Source organism: Polyodon spathula, chromosome 18 (genome assembly GCF_017654505.1).
Source record: "Polyodon spathula isolate WHYD16114869_AA chromosome 18, ASM1765450v1, whole genome shotgun sequence".
NCBI lineage: Eukaryota > Metazoa > Chordata > Actinopteri > Acipenseriformes > Polyodontidae > Polyodon > Polyodon spathula.
In genome coordinates this window covers 27,515,600-27,532,639 of record NC_054551.1, presented here as the reverse complement: position 1 = coordinate 27,532,639, position 17,040 = coordinate 27,515,600, and the positions used below count along the sequence as shown (strand labels likewise).

The 17,040-nt window shown below is 37.7% G+C and overlaps 2 protein-coding genes across 3 annotated transcripts; one reads left to right on the top strand and one right to left on the bottom strand.

The window, feature by feature from the left end:
- The first annotated feature begins 70 nt into the window (after positions 1-70).
- LOC121330959 (centromere protein L-like) lies at positions 71-2,940 on the top strand. Its single transcript, XM_041277972.1, has 5 exons — positions 71-605; positions 1,142-1,298; positions 1,573-1,821; positions 1,997-2,539; positions 2,829-2,940. Exons 1-5 carry the CDS (start codon positions 586-588, stop codon positions 2,901-2,903), a joined length of 1,044 nt encoding a protein of 347 aa, XP_041133906.1. The 5' UTR covers positions 71-585; the 3' UTR covers positions 2,904-2,940.
- Positions 2,941-3,081: 141 nt separating this feature from the next.
- On the bottom strand, positions 3,082-17,030 carry LOC121330958 (kelch-like protein 20). Of its 2 annotated transcripts, none has more exons than XM_041277970.1 (12): positions 16,891-17,030; positions 15,375-15,427; positions 12,960-13,536; positions 10,641-10,799; positions 9,885-9,979; positions 7,977-8,092; positions 7,249-7,432; positions 6,887-7,030; positions 6,587-6,720; positions 6,245-6,453; positions 5,749-5,855; positions 3,082-5,428 (listed from the first exon to the last, which is right to left on the bottom strand). In XM_041277970.1, exons 2-12 carry the CDS (start codon positions 15,395-15,397, stop codon positions 5,344-5,346), a joined length of 1,833 nt encoding a protein of 610 aa, XP_041133904.1. In that variant the 5' UTR covers positions 15,398-15,427; positions 16,891-17,030; the 3' UTR covers positions 3,082-5,343. The 2 variants fall into 2 exon arrangements, with proteins under 2 accessions (XP_041133904.1, XP_041133905.1); XM_041277971.1 differs by having other exon boundaries at positions 16,903-17,030.
- Positions 17,031-17,040: the final 10 nt, after the last annotated feature.

The window sequence follows — 17,040 nt, the reverse complement described above, 5'->3', positions numbered from 1 at the left end:
AAGTGTAACCTTTTACCTTTCTTTCGACAGACTTTACTAATCGAGTTCTGAGTATACATCGAGCAGCTAGCCGTGGGAATGTAAATAGCGCGATATCTACAGTAATACAGGTTATTTTGCTTCAGACTTCTTTCATATTGTTTTCGTAATATATTATTGGGGTCGATACACAGTTATAAGTGAAAAACGTCTTTCCTAATGAGTTCTAAATTTGAATGATATTTTTACTTTTCTCTATAATTTGAGATACTGGTAAGCATTTTTAAGTTCCTCGCTGTTCCTATCCAAATTGTGTCCTGCAATGCCCCAGTGTTTTAAATAAATAAATACATAACTAATTAATTAAATAGTTGTCTGTTGACTCTGAGTGGTCGAAGAATTATTCATTGTTTTTTTGGGATTCACAAATTGCTTTGGCATTGGGTGGTTTCAGTTCGATTAACTCGGCCTATCCGTGGTGCATGATGGGAAAGCGCGCTGTTCAAAATATACTGGACAGAGAAGGGAGAGAGAGTTGAAAAACAAACCTCTGAACACGTCGGGAGGGTTGTTTTGTTATCGTTATTCCTACCGCTATCGGTAACCATGGAGGGTAATCCAAGCAGGTAAGTGTTTAATTCGGCTTCAGCCATGCATTTTATACTGGTCAGACAACAATGCGAGTGAATGTGTTAAGGCTGGATCAGTCACTGTGCTACCGCCGGTACATCAAAATCGATGGGGTTTTTTTTTTTAATTATTGTTGTTAAGTTGCGTATATATATATATATATATATATATATATATATATATATATATATATATATATATATATATATATATATTATTTGAATGGTCGAACTTTGGTCGAACATCAAGCAAAGTTTCCTGTGCTATGTGAATAGTCCGTTGTTGTGTTTTGTGTCTAATATTTTTAACCATGTTTTTGTTTATGAAATGTCCTACATTGTTGTCTCGCCGCTGCAGCTCACTTGGATCAGGAGAACGCTTGTGTGTGGATACTGTGGATGTCGCAGGCAATAGAAACGCTCAAGTTTTATATATACATTTGATGAGCTCACTAAACAAAACAAACGTTTGTGTCTCTTTTTTTGATAGGATACTTCAAAGTAATCTTTAAAAAGGGCGCTTATCGTTTCAGGGGGACCCCCAATAAGAACTTTACACCCAAGCAAGCTCCAAACAACTTGTACCGAAGCTATGGTGCAGGAGCAGGATTGACATCTGTGCGTAAAGGCAAATTAACTTCCCTGAAACTCCCAACGAGCAGGGAAGTACCTAAAGCCTGGGACCTATCGGTGAGTTAAAAGAAATGAGACAACAACATGCGATTTGATTTATTTTCACATTAGAAACTTCCATTTTGTAAGTTATCGCTACTAGACTAGACTTAAGTAGGGTGATCAGAAAAACTTAATATCTATGAATTGTGGGGTAGTTAGTGTGGATCAGAGATACTGTTCACGATAGAATTCAGTATGTGTCACTAGATGTGTAGGAGGAATAGTTCACACTTGGGTCAGGTGAAAATAGAGGCAATTGAATTCATACGCTGCTTTTTTTCTTATTTAGGAAAAAGACCCAGAACAGATTTCTAAATTGACTCAGAAGAACTGGAATCTGTATTATGTGACTCCATTATATAAGTTTTTATACACGGGGCTTAAGTCCTATTCCAGGCAGCTCTCTGCCTTCATAGTAGCAGAGAAACAGAAGGGCATTGCAGTAGAGGTGGGACTTGACACCAACTTCAAGGTGAACTTCTCCATAATCCAAGGGTTGGCTGAAATTGAAGAGGATGCAGAGGCTGTTTTCATTCAGGTACAGCATGAAGAAAAAAAAAAAAAACATGCTATTTCAGTTACACCGTGTAACCATTTATTTTTAAGAGATGTTAAGGGAGATTTTATTTTTACACTATTTTTTTATGAGTAGCTGAAATAACAAAGTACAATAATACTGCAATGCTGATTTGACCCTTCATGTGTGATTTCAGATTTGTTCTAAGCCCAAGTTTGCCACAGAGGCTGCGGCTGAGACAGTGGTGTGGAGTGGATGGCTGTCTTGTGTTAATGGCAATACAGAATATCTGAGCTCCCTGCCACCAGAGTTCACCTGTTTACCCCTGTTTTGTGCTAATGGAGCTGAGACTATGACTGCACTGGTGACTACCTGGTTCCAGAGGACCTTTGACTGTAACTTTGGTCCACTGCGCATTGGCTTCAACAGCCTTTGCTGGTTAGCAGCAATGTGGACTGGCTGTGAGCCTGAGATGGGCATCCGGTACCTGAAGTTGTCCTGGAGCCTACCTTGTAGTCCTCCACTAAGCATCTCCTTCACTGTCCACCCAGGGGATGCTTGGGAGTTGTGGAGAAGCATCAGGCAGGATCAGGTCAGAATGACCATAGAGGAAGTGGACCAGTTTATGAGCTGTCTAGAGTCCCATTTTTTCAGACATTTTAAAATATATTTGTCAGCTGGGGAGTTAACTGATGTGTCCACATCTCTTGGATCAGCTCACAGAGATGGAAAAATAAAGGTAAGCAGTGTTAACCAAGTGGTTTGTTTATTATTTATTATTATTTATCTATCTTTTTAATGTGCAAAGGGGTATAATGTTTATAACAAATGGAGCTTTGTCAGTTATTCTGTTTTTCAGACAGGGTTAAGCTATTTTGTTCACTAGATTTCCTTTAACATGTATCACCCACCACAGCTTTAAATGCAAAAGTTTAGATCACCTTGACCTATCTCCAAAACAAGTTTCATCACAATTTAAGTACTGTATATGCTTAACTTTTCAATCTTTTTTCTTCATTATTTTACAGTTCATGAGTAGTCACTACATGCCTGGAATCCTGACGCTTCTTACAGAAAGTGCATTTGTAATGATGCCCATTTAGGCTTCTAAGGAACAAGAGCTTCTCGAACTTTGAATTGTGGTCTTCTATCTTGTTGTATGTATAATAAAAGTTGTGTCCATGTCCTTACACCAGTCTATTTAAATTAAATAAATAACTCTTTGAACATGTTGTTTTTTTTATCTTAAACTATTTCTGAAACCTTTGATTGGGTATCTTGCTTACTGCCTGTAAACTTGCCTGCTCTTAATTAAATTGACAATGTAAAATTATTTTATTTACAGAAGTGAATTGTTTCAGGTTTATATACAATAACATTAGATGAATGGATAATAATCAAATTAACCTTTTTTGTTCAACAGCCAGGTAATGGTGTGGATTTGTTAAAGATTATAATGTGCTCTCTATCCGTACACATCAAATAATCAGTCAAATTTCTAGCTTTATATCAAATTGAACAATACTGTATAGAAAGTTGTAGTACAGTACATTTCTTTCTATTAAGTGTCACCCAAATGTGACTTGTTAGTTTTAGGCTTAATCCACCTGCCCTGTTAAATAACTGAATATATGGATAAAATGTACATTTAACAGCCCATTGTGTTGACCAAAAAAACCCTGGGAGATCATAGGTTTGAATCCTGTCTAACCACAGACCCATTGTGTGACCCTGGCTTAACTCATTTGATCATCTTGATCTGGACAAAAGCAGCAGGAAGAAAATAGCAAACTAATTAGAGTACCTAGTTATCAAGTCCTAAACAATGGGAACAAGTTTTACCTGGTATCAAATGATATCAGAAGCCATTAATGTTGAGTCAAACTAAACTGAAGACTACGTTCTTTAAATTTGACAAATCCTTTCTCCCCTAAAAGTGAGAAAGTGGTTCAAATTGCATAACTTATCTGCGTCAATATACAATTATGCTGTTTTCACCACTGAGAAACTAACCAAATATTGTTAATATTAATGGTTTACAATTATAAAGACAGTAATATCTGAATTAAGTGACTTTTTTTGTCAAGGGAGTCCTGTCTAAATTTAAATCCAAAATGTACATGTCCAGTATTAATCTGAAATTCTAAATCGCTATGCTCAACTAGTCCAGGTAAAATCCTGCACCCTCATTAGCACACTAGTAACATCCACTAACCTGTGAATGTCTCAGTAAAACATTACATGGCAGTGTCATGTATGGTGTAATAACTGCAAAAATATTGACTGTCATTTAAACATTTTATCAGCATGCTATATCCTCCCAGCTCACATAGCACTTCACAAATCTACAGTAGGAATTTTCCAATGACCGACATGCAAACATAAATAGGAGCATCTTAATGGAATTTGGCATTAATTGTTAAATGATCTATCCTACCTGGAAAGTTCAAATATAGCATCCTAGACAATGAGCAATAAATTAATGGTTTTAATACTGATTCTGGCTTGTACTTGAGATACTAGTTTCACTTTTCAAAGCTTTTACACTTTACAGTATCCAATGTGCAGATCCTTGGCTGCAGAACACCTTTCAAATTGAGCACATATCCAATAAAGGATACATGTTTAAGTTGCAGTTAGAAGACTATTTTCAAAGCAGTGTATATTAGAAAATGAAAACTGGAAAAACAATTATTATTCCACTTGAGATAAAAGATATCTACTAAACTGTCTATTAGGAGTATGAATAACGTTCTACTGAAAAAAATATAAGCAGTGTCTTGTATGTTGATAATCCAAAAAGACAAATAAAATAGACAGATGAGCAAATTAAATTATAACCCCCCTCCCCCATATTTTATATTAATCATGGCAGGCTTAAGCTGGTTAATGTAACTAGTAGGCATTCAACAAGGCCAGGCCCCACCTGAGACAATACTCTGTCAAGATTTAAGGGAACAAACCATATTCACAGACACTTCAAACAATTTAATCATTGTATAAAATGGTCTTGCTGAATGACTTCGGTCAACCGATATTGCTTCTTCACTTGGCAAAGAGGACAAGTCCTTGGCAGCCTCATGCAAGCTGAATCCACTGTATGTAAGGAGTGGTGACGTTTTGTCTTCAGAATATATCTTGACCGTTTCTTAATGTTGGCATTCAACCACCATAGCACTGGATAGATTTAGAATGCATAAAAACAAGTAAATACTGTCTCTATGCAGCAACTGCTGTCCATAAAGTCTTCAGTCTTTTGCCAGGTAATGCATCCAAAATAAAAAACATAAATTTCTGCAATATGACATCTATATAGGCACTAAAATGCAGTCAAAGGTGCACTCCAGTCAATAAAAGTGCATAGAAACAAACTTCAAGGATGGATCATTTGGACATCTTGCACTGCAGGGATCATTCAGGTATAAATCCAGGTTGTATCACTTATGTTTTTTCATTTGTATTTATTAGTTTTTTTTTTGTATAATCTATTATACATGTGGTTAACATGTCCAATAAGCAGCTCAAGATGTGGAGGCACAAGGGTTACCATATATGAGATTCACAGTGAGTCATTTTAATTACCCCTACTCCTCCACCAAGCCGGCGATAGTTCATTCCACCATAAAGCCTAGAGGAATAAAAAAGTGATTTAAAAAATAAAACAACTCATTTATATGAATCTGTTTATATTAACATTATGTAAGGATATTTATGGCTTGACTCTGACAAAGGGGAAAATGTATCCTTGTATATTGTTCTGTTCTGGGGGAGAGGTCAGAAATAGAAACCTTATCATTATCAAAGAATTACGTAAATCTCAGAGTTTTTTTTTTTTTTTTTTTTTTTTTTTTTTTAACAAAACCATCCAATCCATGAACGCTTGCGCTCAGACAAATGTAAGTTTTTTACATTTAACATGTAAACCAGTAGGTGGCAGCAACTGCTTACCTCCATGTATTAGCATCAGGATCATACACTTCAATGGTTTTCAGGTATGTTGTACCATCAAAGCCTCCAACTGCCATCAACTGTCCATTTACTACAGCTAAACCAACCTGCAACAAATGAGGAATGCACAGAAATGAGCTTTTGCATTTCCAGCTTTGCTGATGCATACAAAATAAACAAACAGTATCACAAATATAATAAACTGCAACTACACTTTGGTTTTATTGTATTTGAGATGTTTTCAACTTTCAATATTTATGTACACATAATGGAATACAGGGGGACAGGAATATGCAAGAACACCTATTATAGAAGACCTTAAAAGAATAGTGTCCACTTTGATCATTAACTTATAATTTTAAAATGTTCTTTATTAAACATGCCTCTGAGCCTGTATGACATGTGCATAAACTGAATTTACATGCAACTTGATTTTAAGAAATTGCGTCAGTTTCGTGCCCAAAATCAACCACCATAGCCATCCAATCAGACTTACCCCACTCCTTCGTGATGTCATGGCCACCACAGGAGACCACTGGTTGGTTCTGGGGTTGTATCTCTCTGCGCTGCTGAGCTCCGTGGTGTCATCTCGTCCTCCCACAGAGTAGATCATATCCTGGTACACTGCACAGCCTAGATGCTTACGACGGGTTCCCATTGGCGCCACAGTGTGCCAACGGTTCTCTTGAGGGTTGTAGCGCTCAACTAAGAAAGAGAAGACCTTATAAATGTCTTAAAATAGTTCAAGCCTTGCGACACTCTTAGGAGAGTGGTTATCTGATGGTAATGACCTTTGGGCCCAAGATACTCCATTTTTTTTCATAAATGTGCTACACACCAGTATTGAGAGGGGACGTCCCGTCTGACCCCCCTACTGCATACAGGAACCCTCCTAACACTGCAACTGCCACTCCCAGACGTCTGGTACTCATTGAGGCAACCCGTGTCCACTTGTTCTCCTTAGGGTCATACCTACAGAGAGAAAAAGTAAAACTTCCATGTTTGTGGACATTTCTTTATGGGTAGCATTATGAGATAAACATGCAATTCTATATTAAATGCATGTTACATTATAATGGAAGCATATTTATTCCAAGCTAACACTTGACTATGCCTATTAGTATTTGTATGCCTTTACCTTTCAACAATGTTGAGACAGGAGACCCCATCTTGCCCCCCCACTGCATACAGATATCCTCCAAGGACAGCCACTCCAACGCTGGTCCTGCAGGTGCTTGTGGGGGCCACATCACTGCTCCACTGGTTTGTCTTGGGATCATACCTGAGAGGGGAAAATAACACAAGTAATGTCTGAGCATCAGAATCAAAAGTTATACTTATAAAAACTGTGTCACCTCTATTTACATGTATGTTCATTTTATAATTTATCTAGCAGAACTGATGTAGCAGACCCAAGACACTTAATTATGGCAACTCTGTTCAGGCCAATTAAAGTACCAAGAATAATTTCACCAATACGTGAATAACACTTAAACTTGCCTTTCTACACTGTTAAGATATGAAGAGCCGTCATGTCCTCCTACTGCATACAAGAGATCATCCAGGACACTCACACCAACCCCACAGCGTCTCTTGCTCATTGAAGCCACCATGCGCCATTCGTTTGTTTGGGGGTCGTATCGCTCCACACTGGAAATTGCATCCCCACTGCACCAGCCTCCAACTGGAAGACATTAGGTATCAATTATGGTGTGTACAAAGCTATATGTAAGCTAAAAAAGCTTAAAAAACTATTGCAGTCATGGATAAAATGTTCATTGTCCACCTATAACTAATACAATTAGATATAAAAGTCTATTGTGTTTGGGCAATATTTTTGCATGTTACACTATTTCATCTAAGCTGCCCTGGCTGTTTTCCAATTTTACAGTGTCAATGCCCTGGAAATCAGATCATCGGTTCTAATAGTGGGTAGACTTGTCATCCTGCATATGCAGCCAATCTAGAATTTCTGTTTGAATGCCAAAGAGGCTTGAAGGGTAATGCAGATAACTTCACTCCTCTTCTCTTTCAGCCTCTTAAGAGAGAAGTGTTACACACATCTTGAAAAAGGCATTCAATGACACTGTCTTAAATAAGTCCCTCCTCATGTCAAAGTAGTGCAGGAAACATGTTAATCTGTTTTTCTCTTGTCACCAATGATGAAGTGGTGGTTATACGCGTCTATTGTTATAGCCCAGTGTATAAACATTCTCAACAACACCCACCTGCAAAAAGAACCTCTCCACAGCGGATGGGCTTTCGTGGGCGCGTTCTTGGTCCCTGCATTAAGGGGCGTTCTTGAGGTAGGAGCAGGTAATTCTTGGCTTCATCAACCAGGTCTCTGTTTTACAACAATTTAAACTTGATAATCAATAATTGTTTCTTTATTCCCTCAGTGTAAGACTATATCGATTCCTGTAGTAGACAGTTCACTTTTCTTCAGTAGTAAATACATTTAATAGGAGTTTCCACTTAACATTTCCCAGGAATGTAAACCCTCAAGCATTTTATCTAAGTCATCAGAGAATGTTTCACATACAGCATTAGTTCATTTGTTGGCTTGCAATACTGAACAGCACTTCAGTTTGTAACCTCAGCTTAGACACAGCATGGTAGCTAATGGATGCTGGGAAACTAATCTTGGGACATTACTACTATTATTATTATTATTATTGTTATTACTATTATTAAAACTTAAATTCCACTGGCTGGGTGCTCTCAAAGCCACCCATATAAAGAATTAGTTGCAGTCAACAACTAAATGAATAGAAATGCACTGCAGCACAGGAAATAGGATAATGACATGGGCTTTACTAGTAGCACAGGGACTGGCTTACAGCTCCAGGGTGAGGTTCTGATCAGTATGTTTAAAGGCCTGCATTAGACAAGCAGTGCTCCGGCAGGTGTTACACTTTAAATCATCAAAATGCAAATGTAGACCTATGCAACTATTTATCATCTTTGATTTTATGCTAGTTCACCTGCATGAATTTGTTTTAAAATAAAACAGCACATAAAAAAAAATAATAATAATTAGCCATTGTTCTATGCAACACACATACTATTTGAGCACTGCACGAAAGCAAGTGCACTACATTACCACTTTTCATAAATGCAAGTAAATACTTCAAACCATTCAACCTTTTTACAATTTGGACTTTCAGATTATCAATTTCTACAGCTTTATTTGGTTTGTAACTTTATTGACAATCTAAACATCTCTTCTAAAGTAAGCATCTCAGATCACAAAGTAACAATGTCCCCATTTTACAAGCAGATCAGAGTAACATTATTTTCCTGTCCTAATTTAATTATACAGGTAGTTTTATTTTCTCTTGTGCATTAAGGTTCTTCCAGCTTAAGGATAACAAGGTGGGTTGCAAATAATTTCTGATCAAAAGCCCATGAAACAAGCTTTAAATTGTTATCGGTCTAGGTCATATGGAGAAAGACTTGGTCAAAGGTTCTTCAGACACATTCTCATCTTGTGGGGCAGGAGTTACACAGCTTTTCTTTGGAATCATTTTGCCATTCCGAATGGTGTATGTTATTAACCACAAATGCAAGAAACACCTCCACTGTCCACATGAATTGCAATGACCCAATTACAGGATAGAAATAAGGAGGGACACTCTATATAAATATATTTCAGACAGTATTAAGACATACTTTCATTGTTGCTTTATTTGGGGGTATTATTTTTCTACTGGGCATAATAATAAGTCAAGTTAAACGTCACAGTAACCTGAGCTGCATTCAGTGCGTGCAGCCGAGCAGGCAGTGTTTGAAACCAAAGCAAACCCCCTTGGCACTCCAGATGGCAAACAGGGGACTCACAGTGAGCTACAATTTCTCAAGAGGCATTTAAAGAGGATTCTCCTTCATACTAAAAAAGCTGTAAGAGATCCAGTCATTTAGGATTAGAAACTAGCCATGCAATTAGAGTGTAGAAAAACAAGAGCATGACTGAATAAGAATTCCAACAGAGGGTCAAACCGTTGCTGCCAATAGAGAATGCATTTGCAACTACTGCATACTATGATGCTAAATTTGAAACCCAGAATGATAACGACATACTTTTGGACCTAAGTGATAGTGTAATCGTACACAAAGATAACCTATTAAAATAGTACCTGCACTCCTCATCACTCTTTATAAGTGGATCCGATCCCACTGTCCCAACTAAGAACTTCGGGCTTAGGAGTGGTAATCGAACATGCTGCAGCACCTGATGGAAACAACATTAAAGAAACAGCATTATTTCATTTTCAGAACAAATCTTATACATAACAAAATGCTCCAATAAATGCTCTGTTATGAACTTTATTGTATTTCCAAGCTTGGCTATTCTTTAAACCTTTAAAAGTTGGAGTCTACTGTTAACACTTGTTAACACTACTGCTGTACTGTCCGCACAAACCCCCCCCCAAAAAAAACATTGCTTTATTTTAAGGCTCTGCTTATGGCTACTTATTAATAAAAGGGATATTAAACACAGTGCAGCCTTTACATCAATGCAAAACCAGTGTTTCATATCCTCCAAAAACACTTAACACATATTCTGTTCCAACAATATGCATTCAATTTAAGCAGCAGTTGCTGTAAAGGCCACTTGTAGATGGACAGTGGACATATGCATCTGTGCTGAAAATCTTTTCTTGTTGATCCAAGTTAAACGTACAATACATAAGAAAGGAACAATAAGTAGCAAGTTTATTCACACTACATGGTGTTGTGTAGACCTACAAGATCTTTACTGTATGTGTCTAAAGTGCAGACGACTTGTCACTGTGACGGCTCAATACACTACAGTTATAGGGGAACCAGTAGCTGGTCAGGCACCTTGATCTTTCTCTACACACACCAACTGGATATTGTAATGTCTTCACCTGTGGTAGCTGGGGGCGCCTTTCTTGAATGCTGTATTTCACCCAGGCCATCACTGCACTGAACACCTGCTCCTCACTGCGCACATTTAGCTCATCACTCGAAATAATATCGATCAGTTGGTTGGATGGCAGCAACATAAACTCCTCACTCTCCATTACCTGAAAAAAATGGAATTAAAACAGAATTACTCCACATGCAGTATTCTAACCCCCTAAAGGCAGGCTGACATCTTCACCTGTTAATGATCGGCTTCCCTATGTAGAAAACCATCAGTCAAGTGCTTGACAACCAGCATATTACATACAGACTTCAATCGAATGAATGCAGTACACTGAACGTCCCACAGGTGGTCTTTATAGACTAAACTTGAAAGCGGTTCCTAAATATAGAAACCAGCATGACTGCAATAAAACTCCCACCAGCACAGAGACGTGACTAGTGTAGAAATACAGGAATCAATAGTGTGCATCAGTGCAGTGATGATAGGCAATCGAAGCAGACATAATTTGTAAACATTGCTCTTATCAGATAAAGAATATAAGACTTCTACATTCCAGTATTACAGTAATACTGAGGGTTTAAAAAACAAATTAAAATTCAAGTAACTTTAAAAAGCAATGCAAACGGAAGCAATTACATAGTACTTGCATTTAAATACTTTTGAATTACTCATCCAGTCGGTAAGATTTTACTGCTTCATGCAGTCTCTCTCAAATTTGTGATGCAAAACATTAATAATACATACATTTGCCTGCAGAGATATACTGATAAAAACCAAGCCTGCTGATCTCAGTATTCTAACATTGGGCCTCCATGCAATTTTAATAAATGCCCCTTAGGCTTTTTAAATGTTCTGCTCTTGTTTTGTCAGATTGTGTCACGCTACCTGTGTAATCTAGTCCTCAGTTTCTGTTCCATGACATATTGCAACATTACAAAATTACTAATGTATTTTTTAGGTTGAAATCTTGCTCATTGTAACGTGTGATCATGTAAACAATGTACAATATCAATAAGGTACTGAAGAAATGTAGTGTCTAGGTGGGAGGATTTTAGCACCTTGTATCCAAAATGTTTCTCTAGCCAGGATTTGTTAATCTGGTTATAAATAGTCCCCATGCTGCAGATACATGTGGGTAACAGACCTTTGCCTGCTATCATGAAATAAGATCAGGTTACAAACCTAAAACTTGAAGCCTGTCAATTACAGCTTGTTGAAAAATGAATCCCTTCCATCTAATTCTGGGAAGTGTTTACAGCTGAAAAATATCTGAGGCAGCCTCAAATAAACAAAGTGAAGTTTTCTGGGCACACATTTGTGTATTATCTGCCATAGCAAATTTGCCAATGCAGGTGGGCAGTCTCAAGAAACAACCTATTTCTACCCATTATTTTGGTAGTCTAGCCTTCAATTTATTTCATGTTTATTATCTCTGAACTTAAAAGTTCCTCTTGATTTCCTTGCTCAGAATAATATTTTCCTACGAAAATCATGAGCTCTGACAATTAGGAATGAAGAATAACCGGAATTATTTCCAAAAAGACCCCCCCCCCGCCAATAGACTGCATAGAAATGTGTGATCTTCTTGAAAGATGCTTAACCTTTTCACTACTCGAGAGGTCACCTCATAAATATATTGTTAAAAATAAAGGTTGTGAATGTTGTGAATATCTGGACATGTGTAATACTGTGAGTTGTAGCAGCAAAACAAAAGCAGGTTTAAGATACAGTTGCAGCTGGTCTGATTCAGAAAACAATGACAACAGTAGGTATGAGTTATACATGTATTGGCATTAAAAAACGTTAAAATTAAACTAATGAGACTCCCTCTATCGAGTGTGTTCAAATTTCTCAGATTCAAACAGGCTGGGATTCAACATAGAAATGCTGAGAGTTTCTTGAAATCTATTCAAAATGCCACTTACACCTCAACATAAACCAATCCATATTCCCTTTGGGATGTAAAAGCACTTTCCACAGATTGGTGTCAGCTAAATGTACATAATTAACTGTATAACACCATTTGCTTTATGATGATAGCCATGTCAAAATCAATGACTAAAAGAGATACAGCAATGAAAAGGCTTAAGTTGCACTGACCAGGATTATTTTTCTTTTGAACAAAATAAAAGTGTGCAAACAACTTAACACACACGCTCTGAATGACAGAATCAGGAAACAAATATCCAGCCTCTGTAGAATGTGCACTTTAAGGTAAAAATAAATTTATTTTTTCTAGATGTGTTTATTTTTCAGCTAATTGTTTTGAAACCTTACATATGTGCAGCACAGATATTTCCACCAATGAAATGCTTACCTCCTGGAAGTTGTGCTGAGTGAACTTGTCTGCGATCCTAAGCAGCTCACGGCAAGAGTGGGTGTCAGCGAACGCACGGATGCCCAGGCAGTTGGAGGGGTCTAGCTGCCGTTTAAGGAACTCACAGCAGGCTTCCTGGATTTCAGCCAGCTGCAGAAGGCAGGCAGCAGGGAGCAGGGTTTGCACGTTTCCCTCCTCGACAGTGACTTGCGAGGTGTAGGCGAAGTCGATGAGGAGCTCCATGGCACGCTCATCAATGTCACGGATTACCACCTCCGTCTGCCGGCTCTCAGCCAGCTCACCTGTAAACATGGCGCGAAAGTAAGGGCTGCAGGCCGACAGGATCACGCGGTGGGCATAGATCTTCTTAGCGCCCACCACCAGGACCACGTCACATAGCTCCCGGTGTTTGCGCAGCAGGTTGATAACCTCCAGAGTCTGCCGTGGGTGCTTGTCTGACACATAGGGCATTCGTGCCGGCTGTGGCACTCCCTCCGGCAGCTTGTTGGGGTCACCAAGGGTGCATCGGCTGGTGATGTCCATTCCGGTGGTATCTACTGGGTGTGCACTGATACACCTAGGAAGTAAGGGATTTGCAGCACGGACATAACTTAGTATTAAGGCACTGTCAGACTGGATAAGTGGTAGAGACTTTCTTACATTTTTACTTCCCTTTAGAATCTAAGCAAATAGATAAGATGACATGACAACATTAGATCAAAAGTATACTACTTGCCAAACATACATGTTTGCAGTGACTTAAAACTATGACTTGAATACTTCCTAAAGACCTCCCAGCTATCAAAGACAATAACAACTGGTTCGGTATAAGGAAGAGGCAAAAATTCTAGCAGCATTAACATGCACCTAATGTTTGTTTATTTACTTTTGTATTTTATTTTACAACCTACAGGTCACTAGTTATAAAGTCCACCTCTGCTTCCTCTGTCATCTCAATCTTGTGTTCATTAAGCACAAAGAATGAAAGTTCAGTACAGTAGAGCAAGTGCAGTACCCTTACTCTCTCTCTCCGGCAGTTTACTCCTGGGACTTCATGAAATCCAGCTACAATTACTGTATCCTGTTGCTACCCAAGTTCCAATCAGCTGCTACTTTACAGCTCGAGATATTTGTTTGGGTACAGGGGGCATGGGGGTTATTAACACAAAGCAACCAGCTTGCGTTAATTTAGCAAAGAGCTGAAACAGGGCACAGTCTGCTATACAGACAAGATCAGGATACAGCTTGTGTCTCAGTAGACACTTTACTCCAGCTATAACTAGTGTTATTTTTTTCATATTGATTTGTAATGACTGAAATTATGCAAGTACGGTATATTTTATTATTTAAAAGGAGTGAATGTACTTTTTTTTTTTTTTTAAGACTACTCTCATTCTTAAAATATTCATTTTAATCAAAACTAACAATACGGGAGGTGAAAGGCAAATTGTATAGTGAAGTACACCACTACCGTCACACTGATTTAAAGAGAACCTCCCCCTGCTACATAGCACAGTAATGTATCAGAGCACAATGAAGGGGACTCAGGTCACACCTACTGAACACAGCTACTCCAGTTTAATAGCCTTCCCTGTTTGATCAAAATAGTTTCCTTTACAGGAAGCATTTTAGATCCTCATTTTAATCTGTCCAGTATACAGCAAAGGGAGGTACTTAAACTAACACCGCATACAAGTCTGAAAATGTTGAATGAAATAAACATCTCTTGATTGAAAACAAAACAAAAAAAAAATACAATAATTTTACTCAGTTATAAAGAATTGATTTCTTCATTTCAACTGGCTATGACGGTCCTGTCTTATAAAAGGCCTAGCTTAGCTCTAGTGCATGGAAAATCCAACAGCTGCAAAGCACTTCATGCAGTGCAGTACATAACTTGCTTTGACGGTCGCTGAAATTGCAGGCATACTGGCAAGCTTAACCCGTCTAGAATTACCAGCTTCTTTACCACATTTAACAAGGGCCATTATCAACTCAGTTGAGTTTAAAAAGACAATTAACAACCAACAAGCCTGTGAAGTCCGCTGGTTAAGAGGTATTTTGAGTTTGCAAGAAGGATGAGACATAAAACTGAGGACCTGCTGTACCTGACTCAGCAGGAGCAGTTGTTGATGCATAGATCACCCCATACTCTCTGTAAGTTGCTTTGGATAAAAGCGTCTGCTAAATCACTAATTAATAATATGTAAATATATAAAAATTCCATATGGGAGCAACAAACCTGTCATACCAGTCAAAATGATTTTACATGTCATAAAAAGGTAAGCGAGAAAAAAAAATGAATATGGTAATCTAATACCACAACCTAATTGATTATGTGTTATAAGAATTTTGTAAAAGGGCATTTTCAATTGGAGTCAAACATAGCATGCAAGCCCAGTAGAACATTCTTACCTGCGCATTGGCTTTCCGTCCATGCACAGAACAGTGAACCTTCTGTCCCTCACCTGTTAGGATAAAAATGTACTGTAAGCAAAGATTATCCAATATCACAAGTGGGTGTTACCTGAACAGCTGCATCTTATGAAGAATTCGAATCACAGGAAAATGTGCGCTGGCTTTCAGTGCTAACCAATCCCTATTCAAGTATTACGATTGAAAAAGAAAACAAACATTTGCTGCACTATGCAGACGCGGCACAGTTATGTCAGTAGTGGAGGGTGCAAAAAGAATACTAAATTATGATAGATAGTTGCACACTAAACCAAGGTCAATAAAGGTCATTGAAAATGCTCAATGTACAGTTGTCAGGAAAAAAGCCTTAACTAAACTACTGTTTCTGCTGGAACATTGTTTGGGTGGTTCGTGTTTGATTACTCTTTATTTAAATCATCTTTCACTTTGAATTAGCATTACGATTAGGAAAACTCCAAGGTACTGTATAAAATAAACGCAAAACTTTGCCACATACAGCAGACTTATGAAATACTAAAAAAAAAAAACAACCAACCAAACAAACAAAAAAACACAGGTTGGAAGGATATGCCTTTATCTTCTGTTGTTCCAAAGAAATTAAATACTGTTACTGAGTCTATTGCTTACTTTTCCATGTTAAAATAATTCAACACCACTTATATTAAGTCTGTTTTAAGCCCTGGCAGGACATGAAGTAATTATGGCATTGTAACTGCTCCAGAAAAAAAAATAACAGATGAACCAGTTGAGGTGTTGATGACTACTGTAATAATGCAAACTGCCATTGGCAGTGACAGATTGTAAGTTTCACCAAAATAAATCTTCCCAGAAAAATACTTTATGTCGAGTTGGAGGCCAAGATGAAGTAACATAATCAAAATTTTAATCAAAAAGGATCATTGTGGAAATTTTAGCTGACTGCAACCACATCTACCAAGAAAACAAAACTGGCTCACTAATCATCAACAACTGTTTCTAATTTAACACAGCACTGTAATGGTGCAACTGACAACATCAGGACCATAAGATTTTGCTGGGTTTTAAAATCAGCATTTTTTTTTTTTATTTCCATCAATAATATACAAAATCTAATAACCAAACTGTATTCTATTTGAAGACTGAATTTATGCGGAACTGTTTACTGTCAGTCCACACTGTACTTTTACAGAATAGCCCCCCCTAAACGTCAAACGTCCTCCTTGCTTTGAACCTGCTTGTGGCTTTATGAACAGGCATGGTCTTGCCACCATCATATCAGCAGTATCATCAAGGACGTTTGCGTGTTTTGTTTCATTGATATTTTATAGGAAAAACCATATACTTCTGCTAATTATGTAAAAAACGGAAGCCCTGACATTTTCGTTTACCGACAAGCTATATCTTCTCCATGTTACCGGTACCCGTACATTGGTATTGATTACCAGTTAGCTTCCTTACAAATAAATACATACATCGCGTATTGTCTTTATTACAACACAATTTAAAACCGACATACAGGATTACTTATCTTAATGTGGACAAATTTTACCACATCCACGTTTTACTTCTTTATTTAGATTTCTTCTTATTATTAGTTTAAATCCAGTTTCAAAACAAACAGCCTGGATCACAGTTAATTTAACATACAGCAAACAGATAATCACTT